The sequence below is a fragment of the Pelophylax lessonae genome (genome assembly GCF_965119305.1).
Source record: "Pelophylax lessonae genome assembly, chromosome: 11".
Classification (NCBI taxonomy): Eukaryota; Metazoa; Chordata; class Amphibia; order Anura; family Ranidae; genus Pelophylax; species Pelophylax lessonae.
In genome coordinates this window covers 199,380,828-199,392,977 of record NC_138778.1, presented here as the reverse complement: position 1 = coordinate 199,392,977, position 12,150 = coordinate 199,380,828, and the positions used below count along the sequence as shown (strand labels likewise).

Here is a 12,150-nt window from a genome sequence, read left to right as displayed (position 1 = left end):
TGAATATCAATGCTCTGGATGAGTTTACCAATGGTGACAAAGGTGAACCATGTCTGAAATATTAGCCCAGCCATTAGTGGTCTCCACCAGAAGCACATCTGATGACAGGAGCCACACATTGTTCACCGAATAAATAGTGCCTGAAAGAGGACCATCATGCCAGATCAGTTTTTTCTATAAGAGCTGCACAAAAAAAATTGGAGATATGTTAAAGCTTAAGCCATCTTGGCGCTTTTAGACCAACTTTAATGTAAATAGCAGGCACCTCACTCATAGGTTGCCTCATCCAATGGTACACCATGTAGGTTCAAGGTTGGGGGGGGGTCAGCATTAGGAGCACCAGAACCACAAGCTGTGTTGGTGATATTTTTTTTACTGAACTCCTTGCTATGTAAAAGCAAAAACATAAAGTACCTTAGAAACATGAAAAGGAGCACAAAATCTTCCTGCATTATACTTGCTTCTAAGACCATGTACGTTATCTGGAGGCAACTGCCATTTACAGTAAGGGTTTTTCTCCCCACAGACTGACATGATTGACAAGATTACATGATCACCACAATTTTCAGAATATTGTATATAACACCTGAACAATGATTAATGAAGACATGAAATGTTGGATGGAAATGAAGATGAAGATGGTTAGTCCACATTAGGTAAATCTGAATTGCACAAGTATAAGAACGTGTCCATTAGAACATCTATGCAAATATACACTCAAGCCAAATTCTATCTTTATCCCAGCCTGCAGAAGAATCCCCCCCGGTATAGCCCAACACTTGCCGCTCCCCCCCCAAAACTAGCAATCTCAATCGGTCAAACCATATTAAGAATCCTCCCTGTCTGGTCCCCTCCGAGTGCATACACCCTGAAAGCCACATTTATTCCCATGGGCAACTATCTAAAGGATTTGCACTTAATACAGAAGGTTAGGTGGATTTCATCCTTGGCAAGATTGGCTGGAAAACTCCCGATAAGCAAGCTACTCTCAAAGAAACTGGTACCTGAAGGACAAACTCAGCAAGGCCATATTCGTATCTAAAGCCAAACTTGTGTGTTTTGAATAGCTAGGGAAGTGTTAAAAGTCCCGTCACCTTTGTCCAACATGAAAATCTCTCCGAAGGGAGGGAAGTGGTTTTCGTTGTCACTATAAGTGTCCACATTGGCAGACAAGCCAATTTTTTGTCTTGGCATCCTAAAAATTTCCAGCCCTAGCGACAGTGGTTACCAGGGCAAAAACATCGCGAATTTCTCCAGTGGGCACCGCAATAAAGTATGGTCGCCAACCCTTTGCCACTATCCAAAACCAAAGTTTTGGCTTTAGATACACTAGCAGCTACCACAGGTGGCACTGTTCAAACAAGACCAGCACAACATTTTACAAGCATCAGGTTGGCTATATACTTTGTACAGACTTCATTACTCTACACTGGAAACTGGCAAGGTCGCAGGCTACTGCATATTGCAATGAGGCCTATTGCTGCATTAGAAATTGAAACACCATTACAGCTAAAACTGCCTTTATAGCTGAACGTTTTAGGAATTCTGCATCCAGCGCCTTTCAGTAGAGGCATAAAGATAGGTGAACCTGTGGCTACCTATGCAGATCTCAGAAGCTGGTCAAATAAAGCTGGCCATACACAACCATAGATTTTAATGTTGCAATACAAGATTAACGTCAAAAAACGGAATTTTTGTAAAATCTTACCTGTAAAATTCCTTTCTCTGAGTCCTCCGACAGTCGCCGCCCACTTCATATTCATCACCAATGGGGTTATGTCCTTTATTCCGTAGGAGTAGCTAGGCAATAGAATATGTTAGTACAAAGACTTTTAACATATCCCACCCCCAGGGGGTGGTCCCCTCAGTACTTAACCCTCCACTTCCTGTATCCAACTCAGTTTCAGTGGAATAGCAGTAGAGAGTACATCAAAACCCCAAAAGAGGGGCGGGGGCGGCGACTGTCGGAGGACTCAGAGAAAGGAATTTTACAGGTAAGATTTTACAAAAATTCCGTTTTCTCTTACGTCCTCCGACAGTCGCCGCCCACTTCATATTCATCACCAATGGGGATGTCCCAAAGCAGTGTAAACATGAGGGGTGGGAAGAACGCAGCCGCGCCCAAGGCAACGCCGTCTCCCCATCAGTGAAAGGAACCTTACCAAAGGAAGGAAACCAGTTGGGCATAAGAACAAAACACTCGCTCAACAGGAGCAAGAAAACCCAGGGAAAAAACAAATATCCCAAAAAGCCAAAGAACCCGTAACAAGGGCTCTAGGGAACTGCCGCACTAAGAACCTTGCGGCCAAAGGAAGCATCAGCCGATGCCTGAACATCTACTCTGTAGAATATCGTGAAAGTGTGTACGGTCGACCAAGTCGCCGCCTTACACACCTGGGCCACAGAGGCCCCATGACGACAGGCCCAAGACGTACTCAGAGATCTGGTAGAGTGCGCCTTCACAGGTACAGGGGGAACTTTCCCCTTCAAAGCATAGGCCTGATCAATGGTCTGTCTGATCCATTTGGCGATTGTAGAAGCCGACGCCGCCATGCCCTTCCGAGGACCTTCCGGAAGGACAAAGAAGGCATCCGACTTGCGAAAAGACTCAGTCGATTTGAGATAGACTCTAATCGCCCGGACAACATCCAAGGAGTGAAGCAACACCTCCGTCGGATGCTTCGGCTTCGCGCAAAGCGAAGGTAGGACAATGTCCACATTGAGATGAAAGTCCGAAACCCTTTTTGGAAGAAAAGAAGGGTTAGGTCGCAAGACCACCTTGTCCAAATGCACAACCAGATACAGAGACTTGCAGGACAAGGCTGCCAGCCCCGACACTCGACGAGCCGAGGTGATAGCCACCAAAAAGGCGACCTTCTTGGATAACAAAGACAGCGAGATCTCCCTGATCCTTTCAAAAGGAGCACGCTGCAATACTGATAGAACTAGATTCAAGTCCCAAGGGGGAAGAGGGTCCCTCCTAGGAGGGATCAGATGACGTACCCCCTGCACAAAAGTGCTAACCAAAGAATCAGATGCCACAGGCCGTTGAAAAAGAACGGCCAAAGCAGACACCTGACCCTTGATCGTGGCCAGCGCCAGACGCTGGTCAACACCCGTCTGAAGGAAGGGCAACACCCTAGACACCGAATAAGTGTCAGGAGAGAAACCCCTGGATTCGCACCAGGCAAAATACGCCTTCCAAGTACGGTAATAAACCTTCCCCGAGGAAGACTTCCTCGCATTTATTAAGGTGTGAATGACCTCAGGGGAAAGACCCCTGTTCTTCAGGACCTCGGTTTCAACAGCCAGGCCGTCAAAGCCAGCGACTGTAAAGCAGGATGGAAGATCGGTCCTTGCGACAGAAGATCTTCTCGAAGAGGCAGACGCCACGGGGCGTCGATTGCCAGATTTACGAGGTCTGCGTACCAGGACCGGCGAGGCCAGTCCGGTGCCACAAGAATCACCGTGGTCGGTTCCGCGAAGGAACCCGGACAGCAATTGAATCGGTGGGAACGCATACATCAGTTGGTACTGAAGCCACGGGGCAACCAACGCGTCCGACGCGTCTGCCCGAGGATCGCGCGTCCTTGCCATGAACCGTGGTACTGTTGTTCAGACGAGACGCGAGCAGGTCTACCTCCGGAAGACCCCACCTCGCGCACAACATCTGGAAGACAGCCGGGTGAAGGGACCATTCCCCCTGGTCCAGGGTCCGGCGGCTCAGATAAACCGCCTGCCAGTTCTCCACCCCCGGAATGTGAACTGCCGATATTGCCGGGACATGCGTCTTGGCCCAAGACAGAATCGCGGCCACTTCACGAGCCGCCCGGGCACTCCTGGTGCCCCCTTGGTGATTGATGTAAGCCACCGCCGTGGCATTGTCCGTCTGCACCCGAACCGGGTAGCCGTGAAGATTGTCCGTCCAACGACGAAGACAGAGGAGTATCGCACGCAGTTCCAGAACGTTGATCGGAAGGGAGGATTCCTCCGTCGACCAAACACCCTGGGCGGACAGAACGCCCAGAACACCACCCCAGCCAGACAGGCTGGCGTCCGTGGTGATCACCGACCATGAAAGGGGACGAAAAGACTTGCCCCCCGATACGGAGGGGGATTGAAGCCACCACAGAAGATCCCTTCTGGTCTGAGAACTCAATGACATCTGGAGATCCAGAGACTGCGGACGCCCGTCCCACTTGGACAATATCTCCGCTTGGAGATCCCGTGTGTGAAACTGGGCGAAGGGAATCGCCTCGAAAGCCGAGACCATCAATCCCAGACACCGCATGCACGTCCGAATGGACGGAGATGGAACGTCCCTGAGGGACCTGACTGCCTCCTGAAGAGCTGCGAGTTTTTCTTCCGGCAGGAAGACCTTCGCCTGGACAGAGTCCAGAATCATACCCAGGTAAGAAATCCGAACCTATGGGCACAATGTCGACTTTGGAAAGTTGATCGTCCAACCAAACTCCTGCAGAGTCTGCAACGTGATGGACAGATCCTTCTCCAGACTCTGGCTGGTCGCAGACCGAACCAGAATATCGTCCAGATACCCCAGAACCGAAATGCCCTGGGCCCTCAAAGCCAGAACCGGTGCCAGCACTTTGGTGAACACCCTCGGAGCCGAGGCGAGACCAAAAGGCAACGCCACAAATTGGTAATGATCTTCCGCTATGGCGAATCGAAGGCACCTCTGGTGACCCTCGAAAATCGGGATGTGAAGATACGCATCCTTCAAGTCGATGGAAGCCATGAACTCCCCCGGAACCAGGGCAGCCACCACCAACCGCAGGGATTCCATGCGGAACTTGCGCACCCGCACAAAGCGGTTCAGCGCCTTCAAGTCCAGAATCGGACGCACCTTGCCCTCCTTCCTGGGCACGGTGAGCAGATTGGAATAGAACCCTCGAAATCTGTCCCGATGAGGCACCGGGACCACCACTCCCTGAGCCCTCAGGTCCTGCACCGCTAGATGCAGGTCCCGCAAACGCTCCGGGGATAACAGAAGACTTGAGGGAAAAAATCTGCTCTCCGGCCGAGAGAGAAACTGGATCTAGTAGCCAGATTGAACGATTTCCTGTGAATTGGGTGAGGGCGCCCCTTCAGGCCGCACTGTTGTGGGCCGCAGAACCGGATTGGCCGGACTTTTGCTTACCTGCCCACGGCTTCTGGCGGGAGCCTTGACCCATGGACGGCTGCCCCAAAGTGTGACTGAAAGGCACGAAAGGACCCCTGAGGGGGCCGAAAGAAGGCATTCTTTTTTCCAGGAGCCGTCTTAGTCTCGTGGGATTGAGGTAAGAGCGTGCTCTTACCCCCCGTGACCCCTTTAATTAGGGCATCCAGGGATTCGCCAAAAAGGCGAGAACCATCAAAAGGCAGACTGGCCAAGGTCTTACGTGAAGATTGATCCACAGACCAACACTTCAACCAAACCGGGCGGCGAGATAACACCGCCACACTGTGTACACGTGCAGCCAACGGAACCATATCCAGGTCCGCAGCACACAAATACATGACACCCTGGTGGATTTGATCCACCATATCCAAAGTCGCCTGGGGGGCAGAATCAGCCACCAGGACACGCCTAAGCACCTGCGTCCAGCTCGCGACCGCCTGGGCCGCCATAAGTGAAGCAAATAAAGCTTTCAACATAGAACCCATAATAGAACAGGAACGACGGGCAAGGGACTCCATCCTCTTGTCCGTGGCATCCCGGAACACCGGGGTGTCTTCAGCAGGAATCGCAGTGGACTTGTTCAAAACTGCTAGCGCATGGTCCACCGGATGGGGGACACACCAACGCCCATCAGTAGCGGGCGTAAAAGGATAGCGCAGCTTAAACCTACTTGGTACAGCAAAAGGTTTGCGTATATTACGCCATCGTTCTTTCACAGCGCGCTGAAAATCATCAGTGCATGGAAACATCTGCGATGATTTGCGCCTTTTCTGCGTCCCATAAGCCGCCAAGGCAGCTGGAGGACATGCGTCCTCCTCCAAACGCAGAGTTTGCTTGATAGAAGCAACCAATTTGAATGCAAGCTCTTCAGACGAGCCAGGGGGAGAATTATCAACCCCCTCTACCACAGCCTCCATTTCTGACCCTATAAGGTCCAGGGAGGAACGAGACCCCGATAAGGAGATCTCTGCCACAGCAGCCCCAGTACTATCACCCTCTGAATCAGAGGAAATTGAAACTCTGGGCCTTTTAGAGGATTGAGCAGCCACCAGCATTTGCACCTGAGTCGCAAGGCTAGCCACAATCGCAGCCAAATCCCCCCCGGGGGGGGGGGGGGGAACCGCAGTCCCCCGGCTTCCCACCAAATTGGCAGGAAACTAGCATTCCTGAGAATCCATTGTACTGAGGGGACCACCCCCTGGGGGTGGGATATGTTAAAAGTCTTTGTACTAACATATTCTATTGCCTAGCTACTCCTACGGAATAAAGGACATAACCCCATTGGTGATGAATATGAAGTGGGCGGCGACTGTCGGAGGACGTAAGAGAAATAATTGTTAGGCACAAAGCAAGATTTGGTCAAATCCAGTCCTAAGAGTTATTTGTAGACCAAACCACCAATTTGTTAGGGGGGCAGTGGGGTTTGTCAAGTGTTCCTCCTTGCCAGGAGTAATTTCCCAGGCAGGCCGAATTGGCTGGAGAGCAAATGCCGCTCAATCTACAAAGATAAACCTGGTATTTTGCCAATCATGATCTGGGGGATACTACCATGATCTGCCATGGCTACTATGGCACTTCCAACTTCCCCTTTGCAATTTATATTAGGGACAAAGAAAACATGGGGAACCCAAAAACACTATGGTGACAGAACAGAGCCCAAAGAACTTGCTGTCAGGCTCTGTAGAAAAAAAAACAAACTCCTGCACTTGAGCTGGATGTTCCAGTAGTGGAGGACCTTTGGTCTTCAACAACTTGAAGCTAGCAAAGACCTTGCAGCCCCCAAGGACTGGGGAAGCTCAAAGAAAAAATATGCACTCGCAAGCAGCACAAAATAAAGCGCATCAATACCCACATTTTTGGCTCCGAGGAGGATACTTCCCTCGTCAGCCATTGGAAGTGTCTTCCCAATGATGGGTTTGGTGCAGTGTGGAGGTCACTTTGGATATCAATGAGCTTGATTCCATGTGATGCTGGTGATTTTCTTTCTTAAAATTATTTTTTTAAAGGTAAGGGTCCTTTCACACGAGCGATCTGATCCGCCTGTCCGTTTTTTTAGGCAGATCTGATCGGATCCTCCATGCATCCCTATGTGGCAGCGGATGTCAGCGGAGACATGTCCGCTGCCATCCGCATCTGATCCTGTCCGTGAAATCCAGACGGAAACCCCATTTTCCATCCATCCAGCGGATCGGATGGGATTGGATGAGAGCAGACAGGCAGTCCGCTCTCATCCAATTCCCCCATAGAGATGAATGGGGCTCTGACACCTCCCTCTCCGCACACAGAGCGGAGAGGGAGCCGTCACCTGCCTGCTCAGCGGGGATCTGTGTATCGATCCCCCACTGGGCAGCACGGATCTGCCTATGGAGGCGGACCATGTGAAACAAGCCTTATGCCCATAGCTGATGCACCTTCTGTTTTTCCACTGCAGTACATGAGATGGACCTCAATTACTAATCCTAAAACGAAATTTCACAAAGCTTTGTTCCCTTCCAAAAAAAATGCTGTTTAATTTAAAGCTACTGGACCTGAAAACTCAACCGGCTTCTCAGAATAAATGTCGCTGGTTGAGTGGTTATTCATCAAGTTGGAATCTCAGCCTGTCTGGTGGGATGGGTATTCTGGAGCTTGGAAAACCAAAATGTTGAAGTCACCAGACCATTAAGTCATTGATTCTACCGATTTGTGGTGGAAATCCTATCTTTTAGGGGATAAAGTTCATTCGTCTTAAAATCCCACACTGACCAATGGTACCTTGGTTTTAATGCAAACCTAACTTGTGAAGGAATAAAAATGACAACCTAGTACAGTGGGTCTCAGGTATCTGAATTACTCAATTAAACTCTATAAGAACCAAAATGACTGTTGGAAAACTCAACCAAATCTTTTAAAAAACATCTTATTAAACAATTATGACATACTGCAGGGGGTATTTAAAACCAGTGTTCTCCATACTGGACTCTCTTAGGTGTAAGGGGGATTTTTGTGGACAGACTGGGGGAAGGGTGGTGGTTTCACCTCTCATAGGATGAGGAAAAATCTGAAATTTAGAACAAAAATCTGGCTGGGTTGTAGACTTCCCCTAAAAAAGCAGCTTGCTGTTAGAGATTTTTCCATGACTTCCTGTGAAACAGTTGTAGGACAACGCTAAGTCTCCATTCACACTAGTACGACTTGGTCAGCCTGGCAAGTCGCGCACCGTCGCATCCCATAGTGTAGTACAGGACCGGTTCTAATAGGAGCGACACAAGTCGCTCCGACTTAGAAAAAGGGTCCTGTACTACTTAGGGGCGACCTGGAGGTGACTTGCATAGACATTCATTTTATGAAGTCCATGCAAGTCACGCTGAAGTCGCGCTGCACGCAACTTCACAGGTTGCCCCTGAAGTCGGAGCGACGTAGTGTGAACCGAGACATAGGAAAATCCCAAAGGTAGGTGAACAAAGCCCAGGGTAATAGAAGGTTGATATGGAAATGATTGGGGTTCTTCTAACCCTTCTGCTATCCAAAACTAAATCTGCTTAGGCTGGCCATACTAACCCCGCTTTCCACATATGCCCGGAAAAAGGAGTTATCTACCCAAATGTGCTCTACTTTTGGAAACTCCACTCCATTAATCAGGACAAAATGACTGGCTCTAATTCTACTGACAAAACAGTTGTAAATTTTTGTACTAGACACGCACAGACTATAAAGCAGGACATGGGTTTCCGAAACACAATATGCAAGCCGATAGACTACCACTCCCACAATAGCCAATTTGTTTCAACTGGTGGGTAGAAGATGAGAATGCAAGACTTATGTAATTGCACAAAACACAGGTCAAACAATTAGAATTTGAGGATAGGTGGACTAAACATTTCTACATCTGTCTTTAAGTAGACATTCATCTTGCCCATTTAGGCCAGTCGGCCTTGACATTTAGGGCAGGAAGGGTAAAGCTAGTCCTCTCTCCAACGGCCACCACTGCAAAACACCCGGTGCTCCCAAGTATAAGGAAGCCCATACTCTATCCCCAAGCATGGTCACATGGAGGAATGACTTAACGGCTGTCCCCTGACATTGGCTGACACTGGGTATTTTGCTGATGGCTCAGAGGTCTGAACAGCAATAGGGCTGGCAAAAAGTATCAAGCGGCTGGGGTGGTGCATTTGTGCAGAAGGCTATGGACTAGCTATTGTGAATTAAGCTCCTTGAGGTAAACTACACAGACAAGGTTAGTTCACAGGCAGGGACACAACACAGCTTCACTGGTTTTCCAATTGATTGGAATCCGCAAAACGTCAAAGCATGGCTGGACAACATACACAAACTAGTCTATGCATGCAAGGGCTAAAGGGAAGATCACAACAGCATGCACAGCGTTACAAACGACACGTCGGCCATGTTACCCTTTGAGGCGAGGTGCGGAGGCTCCGCCAGTATGTCGGGATCCGCCAGGGCAGGCTGTGGAGATGGGGAAGAGGAGGAGCTGGATTCCGCGGCTGAGGCCGAAGGACTTACCAGCTTCTCTGCATGGATAGGGCAAAACATTAATCAACAGGTCATTAACACAGCATGGGCTTCAAGTATCAAGATCACATGAGGAACGTTGACAGCCAGATTTGTCCATTTCATTCTCAAGCTTACACAGGAAAAATGATAGCTGGTATTTGGAAAAACTATTGCTCTCTGACTCAACAGCCTTAGTACAATGTGCTGCAGACAAAGCTGGTTTTATGTACAAGTATAAACACAATTCATCTAAAGGAAGTTCCCTACAAAGGTTTCGAATGTTAAAGCTGACCATGCACTATAAATGTTCAATAGGTGAAGAAAGCCCTTAATCTTTAGACTATAAAAGGCTCCATCTACAGCATGGGTGTCCAACCTGCGGCTCTCCACTTGTTATGGAACTACAGGACCCATAAGGCATTGCAAGAAAAGTCCCAAGAGGCATTGTGAGACTGACAGTTGCATGCATTACTCCCAACGGCAGAGGCATGATGGGACTTTTAGTACAACAGCTGGAGGGCCGCAGGTTGGACACCCATGACTACAGCTTTTGGGCTCAAAGATACCTATGCACTATGACAGCTGTTAATATATCAGTGCGACAGGCTAGTATGCAAGAATGCTGCACCGCTGAGAAAAGCCAGGCAGCTCAGAGCAAGCTTCTCTGCGCCATTTGACTAGCTGGGTGTAGGAGAGTATCCTGCAATGGTTAACAGCTTTGATGTCAGAATGCTGGGACGGACCCATGTCACTGGGACGGACCCATGTCACTGGGACGGACCCATGTCACTGGGACGGACCCATGTCACTGGGACGGACCCATGTCTGTCAATTCATCCTCTTTCCAGGGCAAGGAATGGCACATTCCAAAATGGAGCTTCTCCCAGCGTTAGCGGGGTGCAGCTTTGCTTGCTAAAGTTTTTTTGAAAACTGTACCAAGGTCGGCTTTAAGATTCTGTTCTCCCTTGCGCTAAAAACAGAACCTATTACAGACAATAGGCATTGTGCAAACCAACAATTCACAGGTGATTACTGATCAAAATTAAGGCATCTTACAATAGTCATTTTCCTTGCAGCTTCATTTTTACACTTTTTTCACAGATACCCAAAGTGACCAAGTCTTCACCTTTGAACTACAGTGGATAATGAATCTTCAACGTCTGACACTTCCAGGAGTGTCAGAATCCTAGCTTCCCACTGTACTCTTTGGCTCCATCTGCAGGACAATACAGGGCCACAGGAGGCACTGAGACCCACAGTGGGTAATGAGTCTTCAGCATCTGACACTTCCAGGAGTGTCAGGGCCACAGGAGGCACTGGGACCCACAGTGGATAATGAGTCCAGCATCTGACACTTCCAGGAGTGTCAGAATCCTAGCTCCCCACTGTACTCTTTAGCTCCATCTGCAGGCCAATACAGGGCCACACAGGAGGCACCGGGACAGCAGTGTTCCGATGGAGACCAGCCACTCAGCAAAGTGTCAGACACAAAGATTCTTTAGCCGCTGCAGCTATTCAAGACCACAAAGACTGGCAGAACACATTTTTTCAACATTTTTAAAATCTTCAGAAAGACTTTACAGACAAGACAAATACTGAGACATCAGGGAATACAGCCAGAAAACCTGAAATTTGTTGAGATTACAGGATCCAGTACACATGATGATCCTGCCAGTAAGGGCCCTTTCACACACACAGAGGCGGACTCAGTTTTTCTCAGCAGGGGATTGATCTGCCGATCCCCCGCTGAGCAGGAGGATGACAGCTGTGTCTCCGCGCTGTGTGCGGAGACAACTGTCAGGTCCCCATGCATCTCTATGGGGGAATCGGATGGGAACGGACCGTGTGTCCGTTCTCATCCGATCCACTGGACGGATGGAAAATAGGGTTTCCATCCGTCCAGATGGGACGGATCAGATCGGATGTCAGCGGACATGTCTCCGCTGACATCCGATGCCCCATAGAGATGCATGGGGGTGACCGTTCAGATCCGCAAAAAAAAAAACTGACAGGCGGATCTGACCGGTCCATCTGTGTGAAAGGGGCCCAAGACTTCCTGTCCTAGGGTGGACAACGTTCACTCACCATATGGAGGAGCAGCATTGTCACCCCAGTACATGTTAGAACACCCCCACTCTGCTTTTCTCCATCCCATAGGGCAGAGCAGTTTTGTAGTTATAAAATAGTTGGGAAGGCCAACAATTCGGTATTTGCAGAACATACTAGCACTAGACCAGTGCAACCATCACCTCTAAGGACTGGTAATACACAATAGGTTACATATGTGCTTATATGCCAGATTTTATCACTTTTTGTGAGTTTATAATGAGTACTGATTAATGCAGAGTTGATTTGACCTGGGCAGTGGGGTGTCACTGATCCCTTGGCATGGGAGGAATTGGAGCATTGTCACTGCAGGGCTGTACTGTGACACCGCTACCATTTGCATCTATCGAGACAGAATGTCAGCTTTCACT

The 12,150-nt window shown here is 49.1% G+C and overlaps 1 protein-coding gene across 3 annotated transcripts in view; it reads right to left on the bottom strand.

Annotated features, from left to right (window-relative positions):
• Positions 1-12,150, bottom strand: part of LSM14B (LSM family member 14B) — a 35,428-nt gene that overhangs the window by 10,419 nt on the left and 12,859 nt on the right. For 2 of the 3 annotated variants that reach the window (XM_082271627.1, XM_082271626.1), the window contains exon 4: positions 9,571-9,690. The exons of the other annotated variant lie outside the window; for it this stretch is intronic. In XM_082271627.1, the coding sequence (XP_082127753.1) occupies positions 9,571-9,690 (120 nt within the window). The remainder of the gene's footprint in view (positions 1-9,570; positions 9,691-12,150) is intronic. 3 annotated transcript variants of the gene reach the window in all.